Source organism: Lepidochelys kempii, chromosome 17 (assembly GCF_965140265.1).
Source record: "Lepidochelys kempii isolate rLepKem1 chromosome 17, rLepKem1.hap2, whole genome shotgun sequence".
NCBI lineage: Eukaryota > Metazoa > Chordata > Testudines > Cheloniidae > Lepidochelys > Lepidochelys kempii.
In genome coordinates, this window is record NC_133272.1 from 18644223 (window position 1) to 18670988 (window position 26766).

Here is a 26766-nt window from a genome sequence, read left to right on the forward strand (position 1 = left end):
AATCTTGGAATATGTTATTTCTATAGAAATAGCTTACAACAGTATCAAAAAGGATACTTAGTGGAGAATTGGTATGTTTCAGTTAACGTGACCAAGTGTATTGAAAATAGCAAATCTTTAATTTCTTTACATTTTTGATAACTGTCTATTTTCTGTATCTGCTGTTGTGTCTCAATCTTCCAGATGCTATAGAAATTCATATAATTTTTATATGTAAACTTCCCTTTTATTTTAAGCTTATTCTTGTTTCAGTAAAAATGATGTGAAAAGGCCAACAAACAGTGCCTTCTATAAATAATTGAGCTGAGATAATGCAATAAAAATTTTCAGTTTAACCAGAACAAAACCAATATTTCTTTATCTTTATCAAGGATTGTAGAGTATTCTGTAATAGTGATATCTTAATGAGAATAGATCACTTAAAGATAGTTCCCATGAAAGAAATTGGAAAGAAATTTTACTACTAAGGAAGCCTAAGGGGTTTCAATCAGTCTAGACCTACTGTAGGTGTAAAACTAACACTTCAAAGAGGAATCTATCCACTTGGTTATATAGACAAGGTAGATTGAAGGTGATTATTGCTCTGTTCACAAACAATTATAAGGTGCGGCATGGTGTGAGAGCCATCTGAAACTGGAGATAAGTTTTTAGATAAGATGGCAAACATGAAAGGGGGAACTGCTGGGAGGAAAATTTGTGCAGGAAAGGTGTAAGAGAGCAAGGCAGACCAACTAGTTGTTTTAAAACATGGCAGAGGATAGTGTTGGTTGTGATTGTGGAAATATTTGGGGCACTTGAGTTGAAGTCTTTTTGGTAGACCTCTTGCTCTTCCTTGTGGTCCTAAGCCTTTATTCGCAAAAAGAAAAGGAGTACTAGTGGCACCTTAGAGACTAACCAATTTATTTGAGCATAAGCTTTCTCTAAGGTGCCACTAGTACTCCTTTTCTTTTCGAAGAATGAAGATGTTTTGGTTTTTTCCTCTTCCACCAGTATATCTGGGGAAGATTTATTACAGTTGTTTGAAATGGACAATAAAATAGTCTGCTCCTTATACATCATGTGGTGGAAGGATTGATAGACTTGCATTTCTAGCCAAGCTAAACAAGACTTAAATGTTGCCCAGGAATAATTGGGAATCCTGGCTAGATCTTCCTCAAATGAAGCTTCCAGTGGAAGCCAGTGTCTCTTGAGATGGTCTTCTATGAAAATGCATGACTTTTTTTACATGTCCATATAGGTGTTGCCATGTGTTCTGTTTTCGTAGCCAGAGCAGCCCTTGATTGACTTTCAGATTTAACCCCTGACTCTAGAGCTGACCTGTATCCAGAAACAAAGGAGTTTGTTTTACAGATGAATCTGAGACTTCTGATTATAGTTTTCTGGACTCACTTCAGTCTGACAGTAAGTGCCAGGGACTTGTTAGTATCACCTCGGAAGGCCTTCTCATGTAGGCTTTGGATTACATACTTTTCCACAAAGGACCTTCAGTGTGTTAGAAGTAAACTTTTATCTTCCTCTCAACATGTGTTCTAGGCTAACTTGCTGCTTTTTCAGAGGTAATGTGGTTGTAGATTGAACATGGAGGTAATGGAATTAAATTAAACTAAATGGCTGCCATGAGCAGGTTCCATTTACAAGCATCCTTTTTAACTTTGCTGGATTTTAGGGCCAAACCTTCAGTGGGTAGCTGTTGACAGGCTCCCATCTAGTTTTGGCTCATTTACCCAGCTTCTCTCCCTCCTTTGTTTTTTTTTTAAGAGGAATGTAAACTTTATTTATTTAACTGGATTCTTTGGGTGGTAGACAGTACCAGAAACTTAATCTAATTCAAGGATAGTTTTCTTGGAAATGCCATCCCAGCCTCAAAAGAAGCAGGCATTGTTGGCAAGAAATACATTCATAACTGGCTCTTTCTCTCTCCTTCCCATTTGAATTCCTCTGTTTACTGGTTGCATGGTGGCTACTTTCCCCACCAACCCCCCCGTTACTCTTTATTTTCTTGTTTAGACTTTTCAGTGGGAGCATCTGCTGTGAATGATGGAATGACTGCAGGCTGGGATGGATGTCTAGTCTGGGAGTTTATAATCCGCTGATTCATAGATCAGCGTCCTATAAAGTGCAATAGTTGGGCTGCTCTGAGTTAAGGACGCAATATTTTTCGGAGATCTGTTAGGGAAAAATACATCTGTTTGACTCTGACTTTCTTATTCAGAAAAATTCCCACCTTTCATTTTTTTCCTTCATATTCATCCTTATGTTATACATGTCATTTTCTTGCTTAGTGAGTTGGGCACAGTAGCCTCCAGTCTCCTTTGAACTAAACCTAGCATCAAGCAACTATGTTTAATCAGGTTTCAGAGTAGCAGCCGTGTTAGTCTGTCTTTGCAAAAAGAAAAGGAGTACTTGTGGCACCTTGGAGACTAACCAATTTATTTGAGCATTAGCTTTCGTGAGCTACAGCTCACTTCATCGGATGCCACGGCTGCTACTCTGAAATTAGTCTCAAGGTGCCACAAGTACTCCTTTTCTTTTTATGTTTAATCACTTAGTTCTAAAATTTCAGTGGTCTAACCTGTTAAAGATATGTTCAGACTTCAAACACTACAAAAAAACAACACAAGACTATGGGGGAGGGAGGGCTGCAAACTTGTGTCGTTTTCCTTGGTACAGTAGGTGGACTACATATTGCCCCAGTCGTTAGCAGACAATGGGGTAGCAGCAGATTGGAGGTGGAAGATGTTTGAGAGCAATAATACTTCTTAGTCACTGTTCACATTTTCAGTGATTAAAATCTACATAGAAAAGTATATAATGCACAATCTAAAAAGCCTGTTTTCCTTTTCTGTCTCCGTTTTGTTAAAGCATTTCTTGGCACAGTGATAATTTTTGGCCTTACTGTTTAGGGCAGTGGTTCTCAACCTGTTTACCATTGGGCCGCATATGCAGCTTTCTGTGTTATATGGGCCTCATCCACACAATATATATACTATATCAGCTCTGTGCTGATTGGGCCGCAGGTTGAGATCCACTGGTGTAGCGGTAATTAATGCCCATAATAGTTTCTGTGGATTGTACAAGTCTGAAGCAGGGGGGGAGAGAGAGAGAGAGAGAGATATGTATCAGGAATAACCTGGCATTTCAACACTCAATGATAACAGTCTGTCTCTAGATTAAAAGACAGTTCATGACAAGTAATAGAAGCTTGTGAAAGGTTACGTTAAAAGGTGTTAAACCTGCATTTTACTGCTTCATTAAATGGAAATAAATAACTTATCCTATCCAAAAACAAGTGTTTTGCAAATTACCCTAGAACTTTTTTTTTGGCCATGAGGATTCATCCAAGTTTTTCTTTCCTCAACAGTTTGGTTTTACAGTAAGAGAGTTTAATAAAACTCCACAACTTCTCGGGCACGTCTGACTTAAAGCTTTGTGCACGTGCTACCATAATCTATGTGCACAGATGGTCATTTTTTAAATCTCACTATTGCAATAATTGGTTGAAGGGGCAGGGGGAGAGGAAGAGAGGAGGTCATGAAGAAATAGCTTGATAAAACTTGATTATCTACAAAAACTTTTAAAACAAGTAATGGAAGCTTAAGAAGAAGATTGACAACTAATTTCATTACTTGGAAATTTGTTTTTGTCTTACCTCTGCCTTAGTTTAGTTAATAATGTGAAAGTTTTTTGATGATGATGAAAATATACAGTGGAAATATTTTAAAAGCCTTTTTGTATTCCTGACGCTTACATTTTTTTTTTTAGGTATTTTAGTGCTTGTTGCTGTCTAATTTCTGCTATACTCTCCATAAAGGGAGGGAATCTCTGAGGTACTGAGCACCTCCTACAAGGCAATAAATTGAGGTCACTCGGCACCTTGCAAAATTTCCCCCAAAGCAACAGAAAAATATACAATATAATAACAGGTTTCAGAGTAGCAGCCGTGTTAGTCTGTATTCGCAAAAAGAAAAGGAGTACTTGTGGCACCTTAGAGACTAACAAATTTATTTGAGCATCCGATGAAGTGAGCTGTAGCTCACGAAAGCTTATGCTCAAATATATTTTAGTCTCTAAGGTGCCGCAAGTACTCCTATTCTTTTTGCGAATATAATAACACTGCACTGCAGTCATATTGCACCTACTCACTGAGGATCTTGAAGTGCTTTACAGAGATGAATCAATAAAAATTGATGTCAGTATTTCCATTTTACAGATGAGGAGACAGCCACAGAGCAGCTATGATGAGAACTTTCAGAAATGACCACAAGTACCCAATTTGAGATACCTTGAAATCTAATTTTCAGAAGTGCTAACAACCCCCTCCCTCCCATCTGTAGTCAACAAGGGCTGTGAGTGCTTAGCACCTCTGAATACCTGGCGTGTCTGTGTGGCCAACCACAATTACAGGCTAAAATCTGAGATACTAAAAACTAGGGGCCATTTCAGAAAATGTGGCTGTAAGTGACTTGCTCTCCATAAGTTCCAAATTTGAGAATCTAACTCAGGAGTCCTGACTCTGATGTGCCTCTGCCAACAACCCTACTGGCAGTTACTCAAGGAGTATCATCTAGTTTAGAAAAGTGGAAGAGTATTGGCTATTCTTTCGGAAGAAGGGGCTTTCAGTGCATTTTTTTCTATCTTTTGATGATTGTTTTATGAGGCTGATTATTAATTGACTAAAACAAGCTCTGTATTGTTACTAGAGTTAGCAGTATAGCCTATGAGAGGTAAAACCAGGAGGTGTTTTTGTTTTTGTTTTTGTTTTTTTGAGCCTTAGTTTCATATGTTAGCTATGTTACCTCTGCAAAGTAAAGTTCAGTATTGATAAAGAGAATGGCATTTAGAAGAATCCACATCATGTAAGGCGGGAGGTGTTCAGCATTTAGCTAGTATTCCTATGCATTGTGTTTTGGACTTTCCAAATTGGATTGGATGTTGTGATTGAAAAGAGTGTCAGCACTATGTAAATGAGCAAGGGAAGTGAAAGTGCATCTCATGCAGATAATTTCTATGTAGATAATTTGCCATAAAATTTATATTGCAGTCCTTAAAACCTTCAAAGATTTATTCTGTCTAGGGAAAGGTGATTTATATGATATTAAAACACTTTTTATGTTCCAGTCCTTTAGATTTAATGTTTATTGCCTATAAAAATGAAATCTTCCTGTGGATATTTAAAAGTTTTGGTACTATGTGAAATATATTCAGCTTAGAATCTGAAATGCTTTGGAGATACAGTAAATAAGTGGTGGAGTATTACCTCAGGTTCACTAACCTAGATGGTTCAGACTTATTCTACATAATGGACTCAACACTACATATTGCTGTGCTTTTCTCCAAGGCATGGTGAGTGGGAGTACATGCTGGTGAATCTGAGTGGAATTTTGTCACTTCATTTTGGCTGACCATGGTGAGGATACCTCATGATGGTTTCTTAAACAGAATTGTGCCCATTATGCATAGGCACAGTACAAATACAGAAGCAGATTTGGTCCTTGCCCAAAGGAATTTTCAGCTAAGGGTCAGATTTTATTCTGATCTACACTTCAACATAGAGATGTAAGGAGGAGGGAAGCCTTTCCCAGCATGTGCCTTCATAGCCTTCCCACCTTGTGGCCAGTTGCTTATGGAGAGGGGAAGCAGGTATTAAGTGCCTATTACACTCCCCTTGAGCAGGCAGGTGAGGAGTGGGTTGAGCTGTGGCTCTACCTCTTGTGCACTGACCAGTGCACTTAAGCTGGTTCCGGGGGGGATGTGAGGCTAGTAATCCCAATATTAATTTGCTATTGATTGAACCCTCCCACTCCTCTTCCTGGGCAAGGGGGAAGCAGGGAAGGAATTGTGCTTCTCTGAAGCATAACTTCTAACACTGGAAAGCTCCTAGGGTAGAATCACCCTTACACAGAGCAAACAGTATAAACACAATCAGGCCTAAAAACCTTGACAACCTACAAAGTGCGGGAGGAGACAGAGAAACCAAATCAAAGATGTCAACGTTTATATATGAGTTTTGTAAGTTAACAGCAGTGGTGCCATTACAAAGTAAACAGATCCCATAATGGAGAGCATTGGATCTTTTTTCCACAGTATTTTATATATTTAAAGTATATGCTGCAATAGAACTTCTATGCAGTAACACGCACTGCGCAGTAGACAGCAAGTTGACAGAAGTTGGGAGAAGTCTGGCAAGTTCTTTTTATATTTCATCCAAACTCTGCAGAATTCTGAACGCTCTTTAAATCTTGTACTTTTTAAATTTAAGATTCATTCATATTTAACCAAGTCTTTAGTAATTTGAAATATCGTTGAAAATACTGCAGTTCTGAGGGTTTATAAATAATGCTAAGCTTGCTGCTGTACCTCAAATAACTTTTAATGCAATAATTCATCTTTTTAAATTATTTTGTTCTAGAGTGAATTTAATTCAGAGGTGTGAAGTTTTGGAATAGCCTTCCAAGGGAAGCAATGGGGGCAAAAGACCTATCTGGCTTTAAGATTAAATGCGATAAGTTTATGGAGGAGGTTGTATGATGGGATAACATGATTTTGGCAATTAATTGATCCTTAAATGTTCATGGTAAATAGGCCCAATGGCCTGTGATGGGATGTTAGATGGGGTGGGATCTGAATTACTACAGAGAATTCTTTCCTGGGTATCTGGCTGGTGAATCTTGCCCATATGCTCAGGGTTTAGCTGATCGCCATATTTGGGGTCGGGAAGGAATTTTCTTCCAGGGCAGATTGGAAGAGGCCCTGGAGGTTTTTTGCCTTCCGCTGTAGCATGGGGCATGGGTCACTTGCTGGAGGATTCTCTGCTCCTTGAAGTCTTTAAACCATGATTTGAGGACTTCAATAGCTCAGACATAGGTGAGAAATTTTTCGCAGGAGTGGGTGGGTGAGATTCTGTGGCCTGCGTTATGCAGGAGGTCAGACTAGATGACCATAGTGGTCCCTTCTAACCTTAATATTTATGAATCTATGAATTCTCCTGAGACGTGTTAGCTTGATTGCACTGAAGTCTGAAGTTCTCCCTTTAGCCACTGCACAAGTAGAGCAAGTCAGCAGCAGTACAAGCTTTCTCACATTGTCCTACTACTGGGCCTCAATCCTGATGTGGGAAAAGATGTTATTCAAACATTACATCATCAGGGAGCCAAGTGAACAGCGCAAGTTCAAGTATGAACTTTGGTGAAGATTCCCTGGGGTGTAAAAGGCTGGGTCCAGATTCCTAAGGCCTAGGAAGTGGCTGGATATTGCAGCAATAACATCTAAATGTTCAGTAGTAAAGCGCAGCACTTGCTGCGGTATGTTCTGCTTGGTCATTTATGTATCATTTAAACAATGGAGCCAACTGCTCATCCTTCAAGCTGGAGGGTAAGGCATGATCTAGTATGTGTCAAAAATAACAAGGATGGAGACCACTGTTCTTATTCTGGTCTAGATAGTGTGGAATGAAAGCTATACTTGGGTAGCGGGTGGACCAAGGGAGAGCTCATTCTGTATAAACTGGAAGGAGCAGGGAGAAGGAGGAAAGAGGCTTGAACATAAAAAATAGTAGGACAGATTCTGTTTTCACTCTCATGCAGATTCATTGCAGAGTGGCATGAGTATCACTTAACAGAATTAGAACTAGTTTTTAAAAATATTAGGTTTCAGCTGAATGTTCTATTTGATTCCTGTCTTTGAAAAGTTCACATCATTTCTGTGGACACACTGTGTAGCTACAGAGCTTTCTGCACAGCTGTCTTTACAGTGTAGCTGCACATTTGAAAGACTGTCTTCACACTCAAAAGAACTAAACTCATATACTTTTTTTATATTGAATGTTGGATTCTCTGAACAGCAGCAAAGATTACAAAGAGCCTAAAATATTTTAAAAGTAACTTTGGCACCTTTAGTTTTGCTTAGATACCTTTACATAAGAGGAGTCATGTTTATATAAATTGCTATGATCATAAAGAGTCAAAAATCACATGAGAGTTCCACTCACTGCAGAAAGCTGTGGTGTGCAGGATGCCATAAAACTCAAGTCATGCCAGCAGCATCTCATCCTTAAAAATCCCTAGGTGTTCTTCAGATAGGATGTTTTTCCTTTATATTCAAGGAGGATCCTAAAGTAAGGTGGGTGGAAGAAAAAACTCCTAAATCAAGATATTTAGTAACTCTGCATGCATATTTGTGTGTGGACTAAGAGTTTTCTCATTGATTTAATTTACAGCTGATTCCATTTTAAACTTATGGGCATTCTGGTCTAACTTTTATACCACTAGGCTTCAGACTTTATGGAGCTCCGTTCTGATTGCTCTCCACAAGGGCACACTTGTTCCTAGCATCCAAAGGCCTTCTGCCTGTCCACAACTTCCAACTGAATAATGGAAATTTTAAAATAGACTCTCATCTATTGTTTTTTGTTTTTTTGGGGGGGGGAGTCTCCAGACCTGGGATAGGAGAGGAGGATGTGCGCTCAAGGACAGGGAGTCTCATAGGACAGATAGTAAGGAGTAATCTAGTCATTAATAGTCAATGTGAGGCCTCAGAAAGTGCATAAGGGGGAGAGAAGATGATATTGGTTTCAGAGTGATCAACTGAAAATTGCACTGTTCACATGGGTCAAACCTTTGGATGCTGCTTTTGGCTGAAGAGTTTTGGGTAAGTTCCCCTTACTCTGTGTTTTTTCTGACATGCCTTCTCTCAAGGTTCAATCATCCTCTTTATTGCAAGAAGAGGTTGAAATGTTGAATGCCCTTGAGGTTGGCTTTAGCTTTTTTATTTTCCTTTTTAACATCTATGGAATATCTCAATTAGGAAAAAAGAGGATCCCAAAAAGCATATGGGAAAATGTTTCCTTCTTTGCTTTTTATTTTTCCTTTGTGATTGGTTTAATCATGTACTCTTAAACTATCAATCCTGAAATGCTGGCTCTAAGTCATGGAAATGAAATTTCCACAAAAGAAATGTATCTGTATTCAAAATGGGATGGATGGTATTGTGTGAATTTGGTACCCATTACATACAATCCAGGAAAATTACATCTTTCCCTTCACCTAGGTCAGTGGCTCTAAACCTTTCCAAACTTTCAGGAGTCTGATTTATCTTGTGTTCCCCCAAGTTTCACCTCACTTAAAAACTACTTGCTTACAAAATCAGACATAAAAATACAAGTGTCACAGCACGCTATTACTGAAAATTGCTTACTTTCTCATTTTTACCATATAATTATAAAATCAAATAGGAATATAAATATTGTAATTACATTTCAGTGTATGGTGTATATAGAGCAGTATAAACAAGTCATTGACTGTATGAAATTTTAGTTTGTACTGACTTCGCTAGCCTGTTGTAAAACTAAGCAAATATCTAGATGAGTTGATGTACCCCGAGGGGTACATGTGCCCCTGGTTGAGAACCAGTGACCTAGGTCACCCAGCAGAAAACCCATAAAAGTGGTGCTGTTTGTCTCCAAAGAGATTTCAATCCAACTTCCTTGTTTGGAAATCACTGTTTGGCACAGTGCCTTTCAAGGAATGAAAAACAAAAAGGATCCTTAATAGAGGGGCAACTTGCTCTCCCGACTATCACCACTAAAGCAAAAATCACTGTACTGTAGGTGACCCCATCTTTTCATCTTCTCTCTCTATATCTTCCTACTGTATTTTCCACTCCAGGCATCTGATGAAGTGGATTTTAGCCCATGAAAGCTTATGCCCAAATAAATTTGTTAGATGCCACAAGGACTCCTCGTTTTTGCTGATACAGACTAACACGGCTCCCACTAAAACCCTGCATCTGATAGAATATCTTTTGCTGTGTGTGAGGGGGAAGGGATGAAGTAATTTGTTCCATCCGCTTGTGAAACTGAACTAATTAGCAGACAATCTGCATTGATTGAGACAGCTGCATTCTTTACTGAAAGATTGTAAACATACTGTCTTTGCAGAATTGTTTTTAATGCTGTAAGTGCAAGATACTGAAATATAATGTCTTTGGTGGCCAAAATTTTGGACTTTTCAGTGACTATTATAGTAGGGTTGACAGTGTCACTGTAGTTAAATCTGTTGTTTTGATTACAAATCTCCTTTTAGTGTGGTTTATATAGTTCCACTGCTATTCATTGCAGTAAAAGTTGACATTCTTGAATTAAGATGTTTGAAGAGTTGAAAGTTGTTGTTTAGCCATATTTTTACTATGGAGCAGAACTGGGCTTTCTACAGCTGTTACATCTAATTCAGTGCTGCTCCCAGAGTGGACAGGGTGTAGAGTGAGAGAAATTCTAAAGTATGTTTTTATTTTAATGTTAAAAATGCTGTACAGTAATGAATACACTAATATGCCAAGTTGTCCTGAATTTTAAGAGAACTTTGGGCATTGCCTTCATCAGAATCTCTTATTATGTAATCAATATTATTGCTAATGTACATTAACAAGTGTTTAGTGAATTGCATGCTAAACTGTCAATCTATATTAAGAACCCTAAACAGAATATGCAAACTCTGGCTCTGTATTAGCTTTCAAAGCTCCATAATATTTGCTGCTTATTATTCTTAATATACTCTAATGATATGCACACTGTGACCATAGGGCTTGTCTCTGTGTGAATGCACATGTACTAAACTTTTTTCTGTTTCATGTCACACAAAATGAGCTAAACAAAATATCCACATTGTTTTTGGGAACACTTAATTAGAAACTGCACTCTATATTCCAACAGATGTATTTCAGTTTTAGGTCAATATAAACTGGTGCTTAGAGGACTGCAAAAATCTCCCAAAGGTTTCAAAATCTGACCATTTGTATAAAATTCATAACACCCAGTATTGGTAGGCATATATTGTTAATGTTCCAAAGGAACATATTGTCATATAACTTGTTCATTCTTACGGGTTTGGATATGAACACGAATAGGTCTAAGAGAGGCTTTTTGTTTTAAGAGAGACTTTAAGTAGGCTAAAACCTGAATAAGGAAAATGCTTGCTTGTTTATATCATAGTTATTTCTATAGTTATTTTAATTTCTAAATAATTTAACATACAAACAATGTTACAAAAATAAATACAAACTGGATTGATATCAACAATCATCCCCCTTTTCCAAGCCTGGGAAAATGTCTGTCTAAGCCTTGCAGCATGCCCCCAAAGTCAACAAACTCTGGCTCTATCAGTCCAAAGGAGGAAGCAAATTTCAGAGTCAAGGACCCTCTCTGAAAACACCCTGCCAAAAAACCCCTCCAGCTTAAACTATTTATATGAAGAGCGATTATAATTTGCCAGTAATTTTCTTCTGCTCTCACTGTTGTTGTAGATATTTGTGTTTGTGAATACAAGCTCACTATCCAGTTTACTCTGCAGAGTCCTGCAGTGAACTCATCACCCTGCATTTGACATCAGCCTGTTATATCGGGTATATCAGGAATCCAGCCATATGACTTGATTTCAGGAAGAAGAGATGACTAACCAGTATTTAAACACGTCTTTTAGTAACTTGTAAAAGTGGCAAGGGAAATCTGTTAAAATTATTAGAGAGGGTAACTTGATCAAATTTTAAAGTAAGATATATTTGCAAATTTCCCCTAATGTGCAAGTCCATCTTTAATGTTTTTAAACTAACAAAAACAAGGAAATTCCAAGTTAAAACTCCAGCTCCATCCTTCCAAACCATATGTGCTGTGATATATATAATAAGACCACACACTGTGATCTACTCTGATGTTTCTACAATACTTCGGCATAGTAGGGGGAAATGAAAGATAATGTGACATGTCAGATCAAATTCAGAATTCCCTAGTCTTTTTTTCTTCTCCCAGAGGAGTTACTTTATTGGAATGTAATTAGAGAAACATTTCTTTTAGGTTTCTTTTTCAGATACTTATTTGTATTATCTGTTGGGCACAGGATATTTTCAGGAAAGAAGTTTTTAATAGGTGCAGTTTTATTAGTCATAATCTCCTTTGGATGTCAGTGGACAGTGGTAATGGTTGTGATGACAACTTTAAGGCCAGATGGCTGTTCTCCTTCATGCACAGTCCCATGATAATTGTCTTCCAAAGAAGAAGTGAAGTTCTCTTCTTTATCCAAGGCAAGTTAATTGTGAAATTTGGGTGTTCCAGTTGGGAGTTTAATGTGCTATGGATTTGCATTAATGTTTTCGAAATTACATACATTAATGTCTGCAAATGAGCTTTTAATTTAAAGAAATACATATGGATATTTTTCAGAAGTTCTGAACACTCGGAATTGTGACTGAAACAAGATTCTGTGTTTGTGTGTATTGACTTACTCGTAGCAAAATGCATAGTGAGTTATAAATCCTGGTCTGTGTTGTAGTATGGGTTTTGCTCACAGCATGGTTTTACCTCATTTATTAGTAAAGCTTAGGTTGGAGAAGAGGAGTAACTAAATACTTTTAGCTAAGTTCTGTTACATCATTTAAAGGCTTGAACATTTTTTTTTTTTAAATTTAACCCATGCCTTGAAGGTTACGTTTTACTTTGAGCTGAGGCCCTATGAATTATTTAATGTAACCCACTGGTGCCCAGAATCCACATTTCCAGATATTAACAGCAAATAAAACACTATCAGAATTTAGTGAAGGAATATTATAAAATGTAAATAAAACTCACCTGAGAGCAGTGCTGCTATGCCACCTGGCTGAGAGCAAGTTCTAACTAATGACAGCATAGTATATTAACTCAGTTAAATTGATTGACTGTTCCAAAATATAAAAGCATAAAACCTTATTAAATTCTTATTCATTGAAATTTTCTTTCAGCTGAGCTGATTTGGATGCGTGTTATGCACTGATCAAAAATTCATAATCTGTAGTTGTCAAAAGAGGCCTTGTTGTTGTTTTTTTCAGTGCCTATTTCTGTGATCATTGCATGATGCTAGCAGTCATTAGCGATGCACTGCCCATGTGACCGTGCTGCTTCCTGAGTGATGCCATCTTGTACTCACAGGAAGAAGGACAAAAGAGAAAGTGTCTCATGTGGAATCAAATATGCAGTGATTATAGTCATTGTTCTGTTGTATTCTATACTGACACAGTGACCCCTTAGAAGAGGAACAATTTAATTATTAGGATAGATGCTGTTGTGATCATAATTAATTTAATCACAGGTATTTTTAGCAAAAAGTCATTGACAGGTCCTGGGCAATAAACAGAAATTCACGGCCCATGACCTGTCCATGACTTGTTCTATATACCCTTGATTAAATCTTAGCTGGGGGGTGGGGAGGGGCGCTGCTCTTGGGGAGCCGCTACTATGGGGTTGGAAGCTGGGGGCCAGTGGCACCAGCTGCTGGGGACCATCGAGGCCAGTGGCACCAACTCGCACTGTTGCTCCTGGGGCCACTGCTCAGACAGTCCCTGGGGCCAACCGCACAGGTCCATGCTTGGGTGGTCCCCGGGGCCAGCTGCTTGGGGCTGCCTAAACAGTGGCTGGTGCAAGCAAGAGCCAACTACACCAGCTGCTGCAGAGGTTGCAGAAAATCATGGAATCCGTTACCTCCATGACAGACACAGAGCCCTAATTATAATATCTTGCTTTTCAAACTGGTCAACTATTGATCAGCTTAGTATGATCAGTATGTCAGGCAGATACTGTACAGCTTATTTTGTGCAACTTGGCTGAACAAAACCTTAGTTGACACCTAGCAGTTGGTTTTAGAATTACAGGGTTAGAAGGGACCTCAGGGGTCTGTTGATTCTCCTATTTTATTTATTTTTATTTGGCATGGTTCTGGGTATGACCGTAAACTGCATCTGACTGGAGGGCCTGGTGTGAATATACTGGGGCTACTCATGGCGGGATAGCTCCTATAAAATACCAGTGTTGCAACCTTCAGAATAAGGCAAGTATAGGCTTAAAACTCAAGCCCCCACTGCCTTGTGGGTATTCCTCATTTGAAGTAAGGCTAAGGGGCATCACCCTGGCAGAAATATGTCCTTACTGAGGTGTTAGGCAGTCTGCAGCAGTTCTCATCTGTTGCTCTCTGGCAGAAGATACAACCATACAACTGAGCATCTGGATTCGTTGGACTCTGTGTCAGTGGTATAAAGGGGGAATGGTAGGTCTAGGGCAGCCTTCGCCACGATCCAGTGGGTTGACGGTTGCCTATTATTTGGCAGAAAGAGATGTGATTTGATTTGCCATCAGTTACTATGAGAGTGACAACTTTTAAATTGTGTGGGGTTTTTTCTTTCAAAGTGATTAACCACATCTAGTGTGTGATTACTTGGTTACACGCTATCATGTAGCAAGTCCTTAGGTAGAAGTAGTATGGATCGGTGAATTGAGTATGGGGCTAGGAATCAGGAATTTCCTTTGTTCTAATCCAAGTTTCTAGCTACTACTTGCTGTGCAGCCTTGAGCAAATCACTTAAACTGTCTGGGTGTCGGTTTGTTTGTTTGTTTATATATATATATATATATATATATATAATATAAAACAGGGGTAGGGAAACAAAGGTCTTAGCACTGTAGAACTGCTAAATATTTTGTTTATTTTGTAAGTGCTAAATAAAGTGGGAGTGAAATCTTATAGTTTTCAGGACCTTTAAGTTTCCTGTTGGGACTTTTCCCCCTTGATTTAAACCTCTGGTGTTAAGTTGGCTACATATTGCTGCTGCTGTGGAGGCTTTCAACATTCATGTTTTAGGGGAAAGAGGCAGTTATTTAATGTGTGGGAAATCAGTTGAGCCATAAGTCCTGACAGTCACAGGAGTTGTCATGGTCTAGGTTGGACTTGAAGAATAAAAGAAGAATTGATGTGACTTGTTACAGAAAATGAGAACCAAACTACCATTTCTTCATGGACATATGTTTCTGTTGAAATGAAGTGAAATAAAATGCAATGACAGAGACCTTAGTTGCTGTGCATATAAACAAAATGGGGTGGGGGTCAAGTGTGGCTGAGAGAGAATAGTGTGTGTTGGCTTCACTGCATGAATGGGCTCCAGTACAGACAAACTCCTTAAAAAGAAATTTAAAAATAAAATTCTTTGAAGAAATGCTGGCAGAAAAGCAGAGGCATAGATGCAATGAGCACTTAATTCAACCAGTATTTTAGCAAAATGTTCCAAGTGATTCCTAGATTGCTAAATAGTTAAAGGAAACTAATTCATTTATGCTGGGACAACAATGAGGTGAACAAGAACCTGGTGGCTTGCGGCCTCTGTAGCCGTGTGGCATTAGATCTGTTATGAGTGGAGTTGTGGTGACAATTGGATGTGAGTAGAGACTGACAAGGAGAAGGAGTTCTGAGAGGTATAATCTAGGCATGATGAAAACTCAGTGGTTCCAAGGATTTGAGGAAATGCAGGATAAAATGGGAGAATGCTAGAGGCTGTCCTAGACATGCATGGCAAAGGATTGTGAGCACTGCTGTTGGTGACTTCATGGAGATAGTAGATGAAAGGCTATGGGGAAGCAGTAGAGACTGTATTGTTGCTATGTCTGATTGTGTATTCCTAACACACAAACCTTGAACTCAGCTTCTCTGCTGAATCTTAATTCACACCTGAACCATTGGATCAGAGGACTATGCAAAGCAAAATAACAGTACACCTCTACCCTGATATAAAGCAGTCCTCAGGAGCCAAAAAATCTTACTGCGTAATAGGTGAAACTGCGTTACATCAAACTTGCTTTGGCCTTGAACATTTCTGTTGTTATTAATAGTCACTTCCCGCCCCCTGACTGACCCCTCAGAACCTCTGACCCATCCAACCCCCCTCCCCATCCCCTGACCGCCCCGTCCCCTGACTGCCTCCCAAGACCCTCTGTCCCTTATCCAACCCCTCGGGCCCGGCCCGGCACCCTTAACATGCCGCTCAGAGCAACATGTCAGAGCCAGATGCGCTGATCTGCTGGAGTGCGCAGCACACCTCCTCCTCCTCCCCCCTCCCCCCGAGCGCTGCTTTACCATGTTATATCTGAATTTGTGTTATATCGGGGTAGAGGTGTATGTGGAAGTAGTTACTTACAAGTTAGCTTCTACCGCTTTTGCAACAGATTGCAGTAAAAGGTGGGGTTGGGGGGCGGTGGGGATGGACAAAAGTGAATTCTTGTTAATAACTCTGGAAATGAATCCTGCTTTGCTTATGTTGAATACTTTGTTGAAATTTTACTACCAGTGCAGCTCCACTGCCAGCTGCCAACGGTGACCGTGCTAGCGTAGACCCTCACTAGCATTTTACAGCTATGTCAGATTAAGAACTGGTCATGTGAACTGTCCTAGTTTTACTAAACAAGAAAAGAAGCTTGTAAGTCAAACCTATTGAGTCCTCTGGCTCCCTTATCCTTACCGACACAAGAACAGCCTCTGAGAGTTTGGGACCCAAGGTGCCGATCCAAAAGCAGGAACAGTTGGAACTATAGGGACTATCACAGTGCTCTTTCCCCAAGTACTAATGGACCCATTGCTGTCTCCTCTGCATCTCTATCAGTATTTTGCTGCTGCTGTCACTGGCTCCTTTGGAAGAGCTGCTGGATTTGTGCTCCTGTTTCTAGATCTGTTGATGAGTTGCCTCTCTGTTTGTGGCACTGGCTTCTTTGAGCTGGTGTCAACGTGGGAGTCAGATGCCACAACGGCTTTTTTTTTTTTAAAGGGTGAGTACTACGTCTCATTGATGTAAAATTGAGCTACATTGTTGCTCTTTTGTGTGTATTCTCCCTTTGCTTTATGCTTTGGGTACTGCGTAAATTCTTTTCTTACCATCCAAAAGCAGTGTATGAAGTACAATACTTGTTGCAGTTAAAGTTTAAATTCCCTGTTTGGTGTCAGCAAATAATAGGCCCATCCAAGATCTATGAGATCTCAATACGTTTGTGAAGAAACTCAAATTCCATATGGTTTTCTTTGGCCTCCATCATCCCCTCACTGGATCCAGGAGACTGGTATGCCACCCTTGAATTGAAGGACACCTACTTTCACATAGCGATAACTCTGTCCCACAGAAAATACCTCAGGTTTGTGATGAACAACGCCCACTATGAGTTCACAGTTCGGCCTGTCAGCAGCACCTCGAGTATTCACTAAAGTGTGTGGCAGTTGTGGCTGCGTTCCTGCACAGGTGACTGGTACAGGTGTTCCTGTACCTTGATGACTGGCTGATCCAGGGTCGATCCAGGGCTCAAGTAGAGATGCAAGTCGCCTTCATAAGAGCGTCTTTCATTGAACTGGGCCTGCTATTGAACGAGGGGAAATCAAAGTTGTCCCTGGTGCAGAGGATGGAATTTGTAGGGACGGCACTGGACTCAACACGGGCCAGGACATTCCTTCCCGAAGTGAGATTTTGAGCCCTTGACAGTGTCACTCGAGGTCTTAGGCGGTTCCCCACCACCACAGCATGGAACCGCCTGAAACTTCTAGGACACATGGCTGCTTGAACACATGTAGTACAGCATGCCATACTCAGACTTCAACCTTTTCAGTCATGACTAGTGTCAGTGTATCGGCCAGCCCGGGACAGTTTGGACAGGATTGTATCTCTGCCTCACCTGGTACTCAACTCCATCCTGTGGTGGCTCGACCCGCAGGTAGTCTGTGGTGGGGTCCCCTTCACCACCCATCAGCCATCCCTCTCGCTAGTGACAGATGCGTCAGACTTGGGCTGGGGAGGCACATATGGGTTACCTCAGAACACACGGCCTCTGGTCTCAGGCGGCTCTCGCTCTGCACATCAATATCCGAGAGCTGAGAGCGGCACGCCTGGCATGTCAGATTTTCTGAGCCCACCTAACAGGGAGATGTGCATCAGTCATGACACACAACACCACGGCGATGTTTTATATCAACAAACGGGTGCACGCTCCTCTCCCCTGTGCCAGGAAGCCCTCATGCTGTGGGACTTCTGTGTAGAGCACTCGATACACCTGCAAGCATCGTACCTTCCTGGAGTACAGAATGAGTTGGTGGATTATCTCAGCAGGTCGTTCCACGGCCACCAGTGGTCCCTTCGTCTGGACGTCATGAACTCAATCTTCCATCAGTGGGGCTTTCTCCAGATGGACCTGTTTGCCACATGACACCACAGGAAGTGTCAGCAGTTTTGCTCCTTCCTGAATCACAGCCCAGGCTCCATTGTGAACACTTTCCTCCTCCCATGGGGAGGCCATCTCCTCTACACGTTCCTGCCCATCCCTCTCATTTACAAGGTGCTCCTCAAGATACGGAGGGAAGAAGTTACAGTGATATTGATAGCTCCAGCTTGGCCCTGCCAGCACTGGAACACGTCTTTCCTGGAAATGTCGGTGGAAGCTCCAGTCACCTTGCTGTTCTTCCCGGTCTTACTAACTCAGGATCACAGCTGTCTCTAACATCCAAACCTTTAGTCACTCCACCTCACAGCGTGGAAGCTCCATGGCTGAACCCAGTGGAGCTTTCTTGCTCTGATCAAGTAAGACTAGTTCTCCTTGGCAGCAGGAAACCTTCCACGAGAGCTACCTGCCTTGCCAAGTGGAAGAGATTTTCAATCTGGTCGGCGCAGCACCTTCCGTCCCCGATGCTTGCCTCAGTGCCACTTCTACTGGACTATCTTCTCCACCTCAAGCATCAGGGACTGTCTGTGTCATCCGTAAGGGTTCACTTGGCTGCCATCTCTGCCTTCCACTGAGGCGCAGAGGAACGCTCAGTCTTTGCCAACCCGTTGGTCAGCCATGTCCTTAAAGGTCTCGACAGGCTATACCCACAGGTCTGACAGCCTGTCCCGGCTTCGGACCTCAGTTTGGTCCTATCCAGACTCATGGGGCCACCATTTGAGCCTTTGGCAACGTGCTCCCTGCTCTCTCTCTCATATAAGATGGCGTTTCTGGTAGCGATAACCTCAGCTAGGAGGGTGTCTGAGCTCAGGGCACTAACATCTGAGCCCCCTTACACTGTGTTCCATAAGGACAAGGTTCAGCTCAGGCCTCAGTTGGCTTTTCTCCCAAAGGTTGTCTCCCAGTTTCACATCAGCCAGGACATCTTCCTCCCTGTATTCTACCCTAAGTCGTACTCGAGCAGCAGGGAGCGGAGGCTTCACTCATGGGATGTCTGCAGAGCGCTAGCCTTGTACATTGAGAGAACGAAGCCGTTCTGAAAGTCTGTACAGTTATTTGTGGCAGTGATGGATTGAATGAAAGGTCTTCCTTTCTCCTCTTAATGGATTTTGACGTGGTCACGTCCTGCATCCGTGAATCTGGCAGGGGTGCCTGCTCCTTTGATCACTGCGCACTCAGTCAAGGTTCAGGCCTCAATGGCATTCCTGGCCCAGGTTCCCACCCAGGAAATCGGCAGAGCAGCGACCTGGACCTCCGTACACACTTTTACTACGGAATCACCCAGCAGGCCAGAGATGTTGCGGCCTTTGGAAGACCAGTGCTCCAATTAGTGGATGACTCCGACCCCACCTCCTGAACTTGGGCTTTGGGTCACCTGATTGGAATGACATGAACAAATGCTCGAAGAAAAAACTATTACTCACCTTCTCTTAACTGTTGTTCTTTGAGATGTGTTGTTCATGTCCATTCCAATGCCCACCCTCCTGCCCCTCTGTCAACTGGAACTGAGGGCAGGTCGGGTTGGGTCAGCAGGGCCCTATATAGGGTGCCATGAAGGAGCGACGCCAGGGGGCGCCCAGGCCAACCCTATGGATGCTGCTAGGGGAAAAATCTTTCGGGTGTCGTGCACGTGGTGCGCTCACACACCTGATTGGAATGGACATGAACAACACATCTCAAAGAACAGGAGTTATGAGAAGGTAACTGTTTTTTCTATCAAGATGTCTTTTGTTTTGGATGAAATTGCAAATTGTGTGTTTCCCTTCACTGTTTTGCTGCATGCCTGGAGAACCATGTCAAACATACAAAGCAGTTTTTTTTAGCTAATCTAAAATATTTTATTCTTCACAGTGTAATAGACTCCCCCACACTTGTCTCCTGTTGCAGGACTGGTGAGAACTGTCATAGTTTAAACCTTATTCTCTCTCTTCTCCCCACATCTTATCAGCAAGCGGTCAGTATATTTCTGCTGGCATAGTTAGTAGGCTGCAGAAACATGTCAAACATATAATGTAGATATCTTAGCTGCTGTAAGAAACATTTTCTTTTTCAGTTTCCCTTAATCAGGTGCAACTCCTTTTCAGGACTTCTTTTTAGAGATGCAGGTTCTGATTCTCCTTCCCTTATCTCTCCTGCAGTGCCCAAAATTAAATTGTTCTTCATACATCCTCCCCACCCACCTGTTATCTCTCTCCAGTCTCCACCAAATCTAGTATCTATGCACATTCTCACCATAGATTCTTTCCTATAACTTCTCCCTTCCACCCTCCTGTTTCACTCACTACTAGGGGGAAGGGAAGGAGCTGGGAGAGAAGCAGATTGGAGATTCTTGGTAATGCACAGTCTTCTCTGCTTGAAGTTCTCAGCTTCTTTCACCCTTCTCTGGAAATGTTTAACTGTGGGTGGACTGGAGAGTCCTCTTGCAGTGTTCTGAATACATAGGTAGCGTTCCCTTTCTGAGAACTCTCTTCCCAGACAGAGCAGTCAGGTGCTCGCACATAGTGCTTCTGGGCAGGGAGCTAGAAATACTGGTTGCAGTCCTTTATTACAAAAGGGGATTTTGTTTGCACGCGTGCCAATGAGTGTGTATGATCTGCTCAGTGTTCTAGCGGGTCAGTGAGGGCTGCAACTGGCCGGCACGCTTTGAGTACCAAGGGAATATACCGTTGTTTTCTCTGTTTTTAACATGTTAAATAAAAATTTAAAGGAAAAAATATTAAAGCCTAATACAATGATATTCTAGTGGAACTTCAGAATTGTCACATTAATACCAAACAAATTCATCATGAATTTGTTTAATGTTACAGTGAATACCAAATTAACCTTGTGTAGTTTGTGTGATGTATTTCTGATAGAGCATAAAAGAAATATTTGATGTTGGTATTTGAGGATTCCTTTTTAACAAGGCTTACATTTAAGAGTATAATGCTTTCTTTTCCTTGTGTTCCTCCATTTCAAAAGTGAATGTAATGTTGGTGAAAGGTTCATGGACAGCTCTGGAGAGGATGGTCATTTAGCTAACCACAAAACAAGTGTAGAATGGGTAATAGAAAACACCCCATATTACCTCTCCAATCTGCCCTAACTTGGTGTGACCAACCATGGGGTGGAATTAGTTTAGCTCCATGTCTCTGACCTCGTTTCTCGAATGAAAAAGTGTCCTGAGACTCCAACTCATTTTGCATAGGCCGTTGAACAGTGCTACATTTTGGATACCCTTGACTAAAAGTTTAGTAGCCAGATTTGAATTAGTGAACCTGGAGGTGATGGGCTCTGAATCCCCTGCACAGACTTGTCCCCAGTATAACACCTTTATGGTTTGGTTTCTGTTGCTATTAATCTTGACAATTTTAGGCTTCAAAGTTGTGGGGAATTGTTAGACAACAAAAGAATATTTGGTCTGAGAGATTGGCATCCTGTAATTTTAATGGAACCTCCAATATTTTTCTCTTTGTAATCTTAAATCTCCTTTTATTGGTTACTTAGAACCTATTGTGGCTGGTGGGCCACAAATTTGTCTTACCCAGAAGGTTTTGGGATCATAAGTTTATCCATGTGGTATCAGTCTCTTACAAGAATAATTCAGTGTATAGTATTGAATTTTGCAATAAACCCAGCCTCTCCTGAGACATTCCTGTGTATGCCACAAATGTGGGAAAATCTTCCGTAATTATTGTATTGTTGCACCTAGCGCACAACTAGTTTTTCCAAAAAATGGACTTTGCAGCCCTGATGTCTAAATAGTTATGATCAAGAAATGAAGAACAAATTAAGATGGTTCAAGTTTCGGGCTTGCCAACCTTGACAATGTCTCTTTAAGATTTCATTAATTTCTATTCTTCTACAACTTTTTTAGCTAGAGGACTGGATACTTTGATTGTATGAGTGTCTAAACTATTCATGACAGGTTTCAGAGTAACAGCCGTGTTAGTCTGTGTTCACAGAAAGAAAAGGAGGACTTGTGGCACCTTAGAGACTAACCAATTTATTTGAGCATAAGCTTTCGTGAGCTACAGCTCACTTCATCGGATGCATACTGTGGAAAATACAGAGGATGTTTTTATACACACAGACCATGAAAAAATGGGTGTTTTATCACTACAAAAGGTTTTCTCTCCCCCCACCCCACTCTCCTGCTGGTAATAGCTAATCTAAAGTGATCACTCTCCTTACAATGTGTATGTATCTATTCCACATATCTATTCAGGGGACACCATCACAGGGCCTAATAACATCAGCCACACTATCAGAAGCTCGTTCACCTGCACATCTACCAATGTGATATATGCCATCATGTGCCAGCAATGCCCCTCTGCCATGTACATTGGGCAAACTGGACAGTCTCTACGTAAAAGAATAAATGGACACAAATCAGATGTCAAGAATTATAACATTCATAAACCAGTTGGAGAACACTTCAATCTCTCTGGTCACTCGACCTCTGATCTCAAAGTGACTATCCTTCAACAAAAAAACTTCGAAAATAGACTCCAACGAGAGACTGCTGAATTGGAATTAATTTGCAAATTGGATACAATTAACTTAGGCTTGAACAGAGACTGGGAATGGTTGATTCATTATAAAAAGTAACCTATTTCCCCTTGTTTATTCCCCTCTTCTCCCCCCCAGTTCCTCAGACGTTCTTGTTAAACCCTGGTTTTGTGCTGGAAATGGCCCACCTTGATTATCATACACATTGTAAGGAGAGTGATCACTTTAGATAAGCTATTACCAGCAGGAGAGTGGGGTGGGGGGAGAGAAAACCTTTTGTAGTGATAAACACCCATTTTTTCATGGTCTGTGTGTATAAAAACATCTTCTGTATTTTCCACAGTATGCATCCGATGAAGTGAGCTGTAGCTCACGAAAGCTCATGCTCAAATAAATTGGTTAGTCTCTAAGGTGCCGCAAGTACTCCTTTTCCTTAAACTATTCATAGCGCTTTCTGTTGTTACTCATAGACACTGGACCAGGACATTACACTTTCTGTCCACTGTGTCAAGCTGTCATTTCAGCAGCTTGGGAGTATTGATACATAGTCTCTCATCTCTGCCATTCTCCTTTTTTCCTGGGCATGCCCTGTATGTTGAAGGGTGGCATAGCATGGGAACTGGTTTCTCACCACCAAGGGATTCCTCTGTGCAGAGGAAATTCTCAAGAGGCTGGATCAGCTGCCTTAAAATCTGCTTTATACCAGTAGACTGGCAGAAAGCAAACAGGCCAGAAGGAGCGTCTAAGCTACTGTCTAACTCCTCTACTCTCATAGTGCAAAATAAGATCTTTGTCTGAAGCAGTTCGTCACTTTGTTCCTCTTCTCTAAAATTGGAAGCAAAAAACTGTATTGACAAATCTGCTACTTCTCTATTCTTTTTCTAATTTATTACTAATACTACTTAGTAGACAGCATTTGCTTGATATTTTATCTACTGCAATTCTCTCCAATGTCATCAGTTTTTCTTCTTGCTTTTAACTTCTGCTTATTTCTAAAATATAGATTTCCAAATCGTTGTCCTTACCAGATTTTATTTATATTTTTGAAAAGCCTTCTGTTGAGCCCTTATTGCTCTTTATTGTAAAGTCTAACCACATTGGTTTCTGTTGCTCTTTTGTCTTGCATAAAATTTAACTGGGATGAATTTCAAATGTGGCTTATCCAACTGTTAAGTATTTTCCACTTTTCTGCAATAGATTTCATATACTGTATATTATAGAATTTCAAACCAAAATCTGTTGGACATATAGCCTTAACATTTTCCTTAAAGTCAGAAATATTGAGCAATGGTGGTTGTTTGGTTTTTTTTTTTTTTTTTTTTTTAAAGTGTTATGTGGATATTTGGATCACTATCTCCAGGATGGTTCCTAGTTCAGATATATCATATTTTTTAGGATTAAATTAACTATGGTCTATATGTAATAGTAAGAAACTTAAGATATCTCTTTGTGAGGAAGTGAAAATTAAGAAAAAAACACATCCTTCTGAGTTGGGTGCTGCAACAGAAAAACCTCAGACCCTGTCCTCTTCTCCCCCCAACCCCGTTGAACTTACAGAATCATGTAAAATATGTGCATATGCTTCAGATTTGTTAAATTAGTTTGAGCCTAGAAGTAACAGAAAAGTGGCAGGATTTACACATGAGAACACCAATAATTTTAATGCAGATTTCTTTCACAGAATGCCTAGAAAGAGGCTCAAGAGCTAAAATCTTGGCCTTATATTTTTCATCTGGTTGTGTCAATCTGATTTTTTTTAATTGATATTTGTTTATATCTAAATCTTTCATTCAGTTTCATAGGATTGGCAATTTCTGCCCTGGAGAATAGCAGGGGTTCTTTAGGCCAGGACCAAGGTTTATTGGCAGAGTTATGCGGAGAAGATGGTCCAGAACCTGTCTGCATTATGCCTCACTTTAGCAAGTCAAAATGAAAGAAAATCAATTAAAAGTAAAGAAAATATAGTGCCAAATTCTCTCCATAAATGTATGGATATAGCGCCTGTTGACTTAAGTGAAAATGTTGCACGTATCTGAGTGGGAAAGTTAATATTCTAAATATAACATTTAAATATTGCAAAAGCAAGCAGAGTGATGCAGAATGATTTGAATAGTGTTGGCTTATATGCTGATAAGTGACCCATGCAATGCAGCATGGTTTAATTTGAAGTATGGTGTTGAGTACAGAAGAAAGATGTGATGGTGGATAGTATGTTGAAATCATTTGGGCAAAGCTTGGCAGTAATGTTACGGCTGTATTGGTAGTTCTGCTTACAATAAATTGGTGGAAGTTATTCTGGCATTCATAAAGTATGACGACAGATGAAGGATATTGTGTGTTGTTCTGGTGACAAAACAATCAGCAAAGGGATAACTACAGTTATTGATAACGTCAGGGGGACAAGTTCCAATATGAAGCAGAGACTGTGGAAAAGATCATTTAATCTTTAGAACAGAAAGAAGTCTCTTATTGAGGGATGTCCCCTAATTTTAAAAATTTTGTATGGAGAAGAAAATAATGATCCCAGTGAGCAGTTTGTGATTTTAAAAATAACTTTGAAGTAAAGCCATCATCGGTTGACGTTGAGGAAGAACTTGTACTTCAGTTATTCAGACATAGCTTTTTCACTCAGAATAACTAAGACAGAGAGTGCTTCCAAAGTCAGCAAACGAAACAGGTGATGTAAGCCATTTAAAAATGGAACGGACTTGGACTTGAAGTAGACACAGGACTGTCTCTAGCTATTCTGGAGCCCTATGCAGCCTCCCCCCCCTGTAGGGGGTGTGTGTGGGTCCCCAGGCCTCCACAGGGGGCAGGGGGAGGCTGGCTTGGGGGGTAGGGGGAGGGAACCGCACTCCAGCACTCAACAGTGGCGCGGCAGGGGATGCATCACTGCACTTACCACTGCCGGTGAGTGCAGGCCCGGTCCTGCTGCGGTCCTTGTGGGGGTGGGGGCAGAGGCAGAGCAGGGCAGGGGCTTTGGGGAAGGGGCAGAGTAGGGGTGGGATGGGGGCAGAGCAGGGCAGGGGCTTTGGGGAAGGGGCAGAACAGGGACGGGATGGGGGCAGGACTGGGGCGGGGGCCATGGGGAAGAGGTGGGGCAGGGGCTGTAGCAGCACACAGCTGAGCAGGGCAGCAGGAAATTTGATGCCCCAAATTTCCTGGTACCCTACGCAGCTGCATACTTTGTGTATGGGTAGCGATGGTCCTGAGTAGACATACTACATTAGTTTGATTTGGGGATTATTGTGAGGTATATGTTGCATTAGTTTTGCTTCTGGTATCTTACTATATTACCTTACTATTATATAACCCTAAATGTGTTTGAGAAAATATCTATTTGATTTTCCCACGTGCAAACAACAGTCATTTTTGGTTTCAGGACTGAATTTAAATTCTATAGCACTTAGTGTTTAATTACATTCAAGGGAAGTAATTTCTGGAGGTTGGTATCTTTGTTCTGGAAATTCTTGAGGAGTCGGTATAAAGGCTTATATTTTTATTTATCTGGAGTAAATGACCTTCTCTTCAACTAAGAGCAATTACAATCTCGCTGTTCCTTTTCTTGACAGAGAGAGCTTGATGCGACAGCAACGGTATTGGCTAACCGACAAGATGAAAGCGAGCAGTCTAGAAAAAAGCTTATTGAGCAAAGTCGTGAGTTCAAGAAAAACACTCCAGAGGTAATGTGAAAAGCTACTTCACAGTCATTTGACTTTCTTGATGTAATATATTTTTACAAGTACTTGTAAGTAGATATATAATATAAAAAAACTAGATTGGATGAATGTGATTCAAGGATTTTCTTTAGTGTGTTGCTTAATTCGCCACCTTAATTGTTACTGATATATATATGAGGACTCTTTGTTAAGACTGCTTAAGTGTTCTATGATTGTTGAAATATGAATTGAATGTTTTGGGATCTAAACTTGAACACGGTACTTAACATAAACGACTTGTTTACATTTCATAATCTAAAACTCAGAGACATTGCAAAAATCTTTTTTTCTGTGGTAATCCAAACTTTATCACTCTACATGCATGTAGACCCTGGCCTTTTAACTCCTTAAATATAAATCAAGCTGTGCTCTGCATTGGCCCATCTGTTTCCACTGAAGTCAAATGAAGTTTTATCATTGACTTCAATGGGAACGGATCCAGGCCAATGCTCAGCATTGGGGCAAAAGAAAGTAATACATTAGTGGGCAGAAGCAGGCAAAGCTATGGAGGGGGAGAAGTCT

General features: G+C 40.8%; 1 protein-coding gene across 8 annotated transcripts in view; it reads left to right on the forward strand.

The window, feature by feature from the left end:
- The window catches only part of CUX1 (cut like homeobox 1), a 402959-nt gene that overhangs the window by 52919 nt on the left and 323274 nt on the right, over window positions 1-26766 (forward strand). For all 8 annotated transcript variants that reach the window (XM_073315649.1, XM_073315650.1, XM_073315641.1 and 5 more), the window contains exon 2: window positions 26098-26208. In XM_073315649.1, the coding sequence (XP_073171750.1) occupies window positions 26098-26208 (111 nt within the window). The remainder of the gene's footprint in view (window positions 1-26097; window positions 26209-26766) is intronic.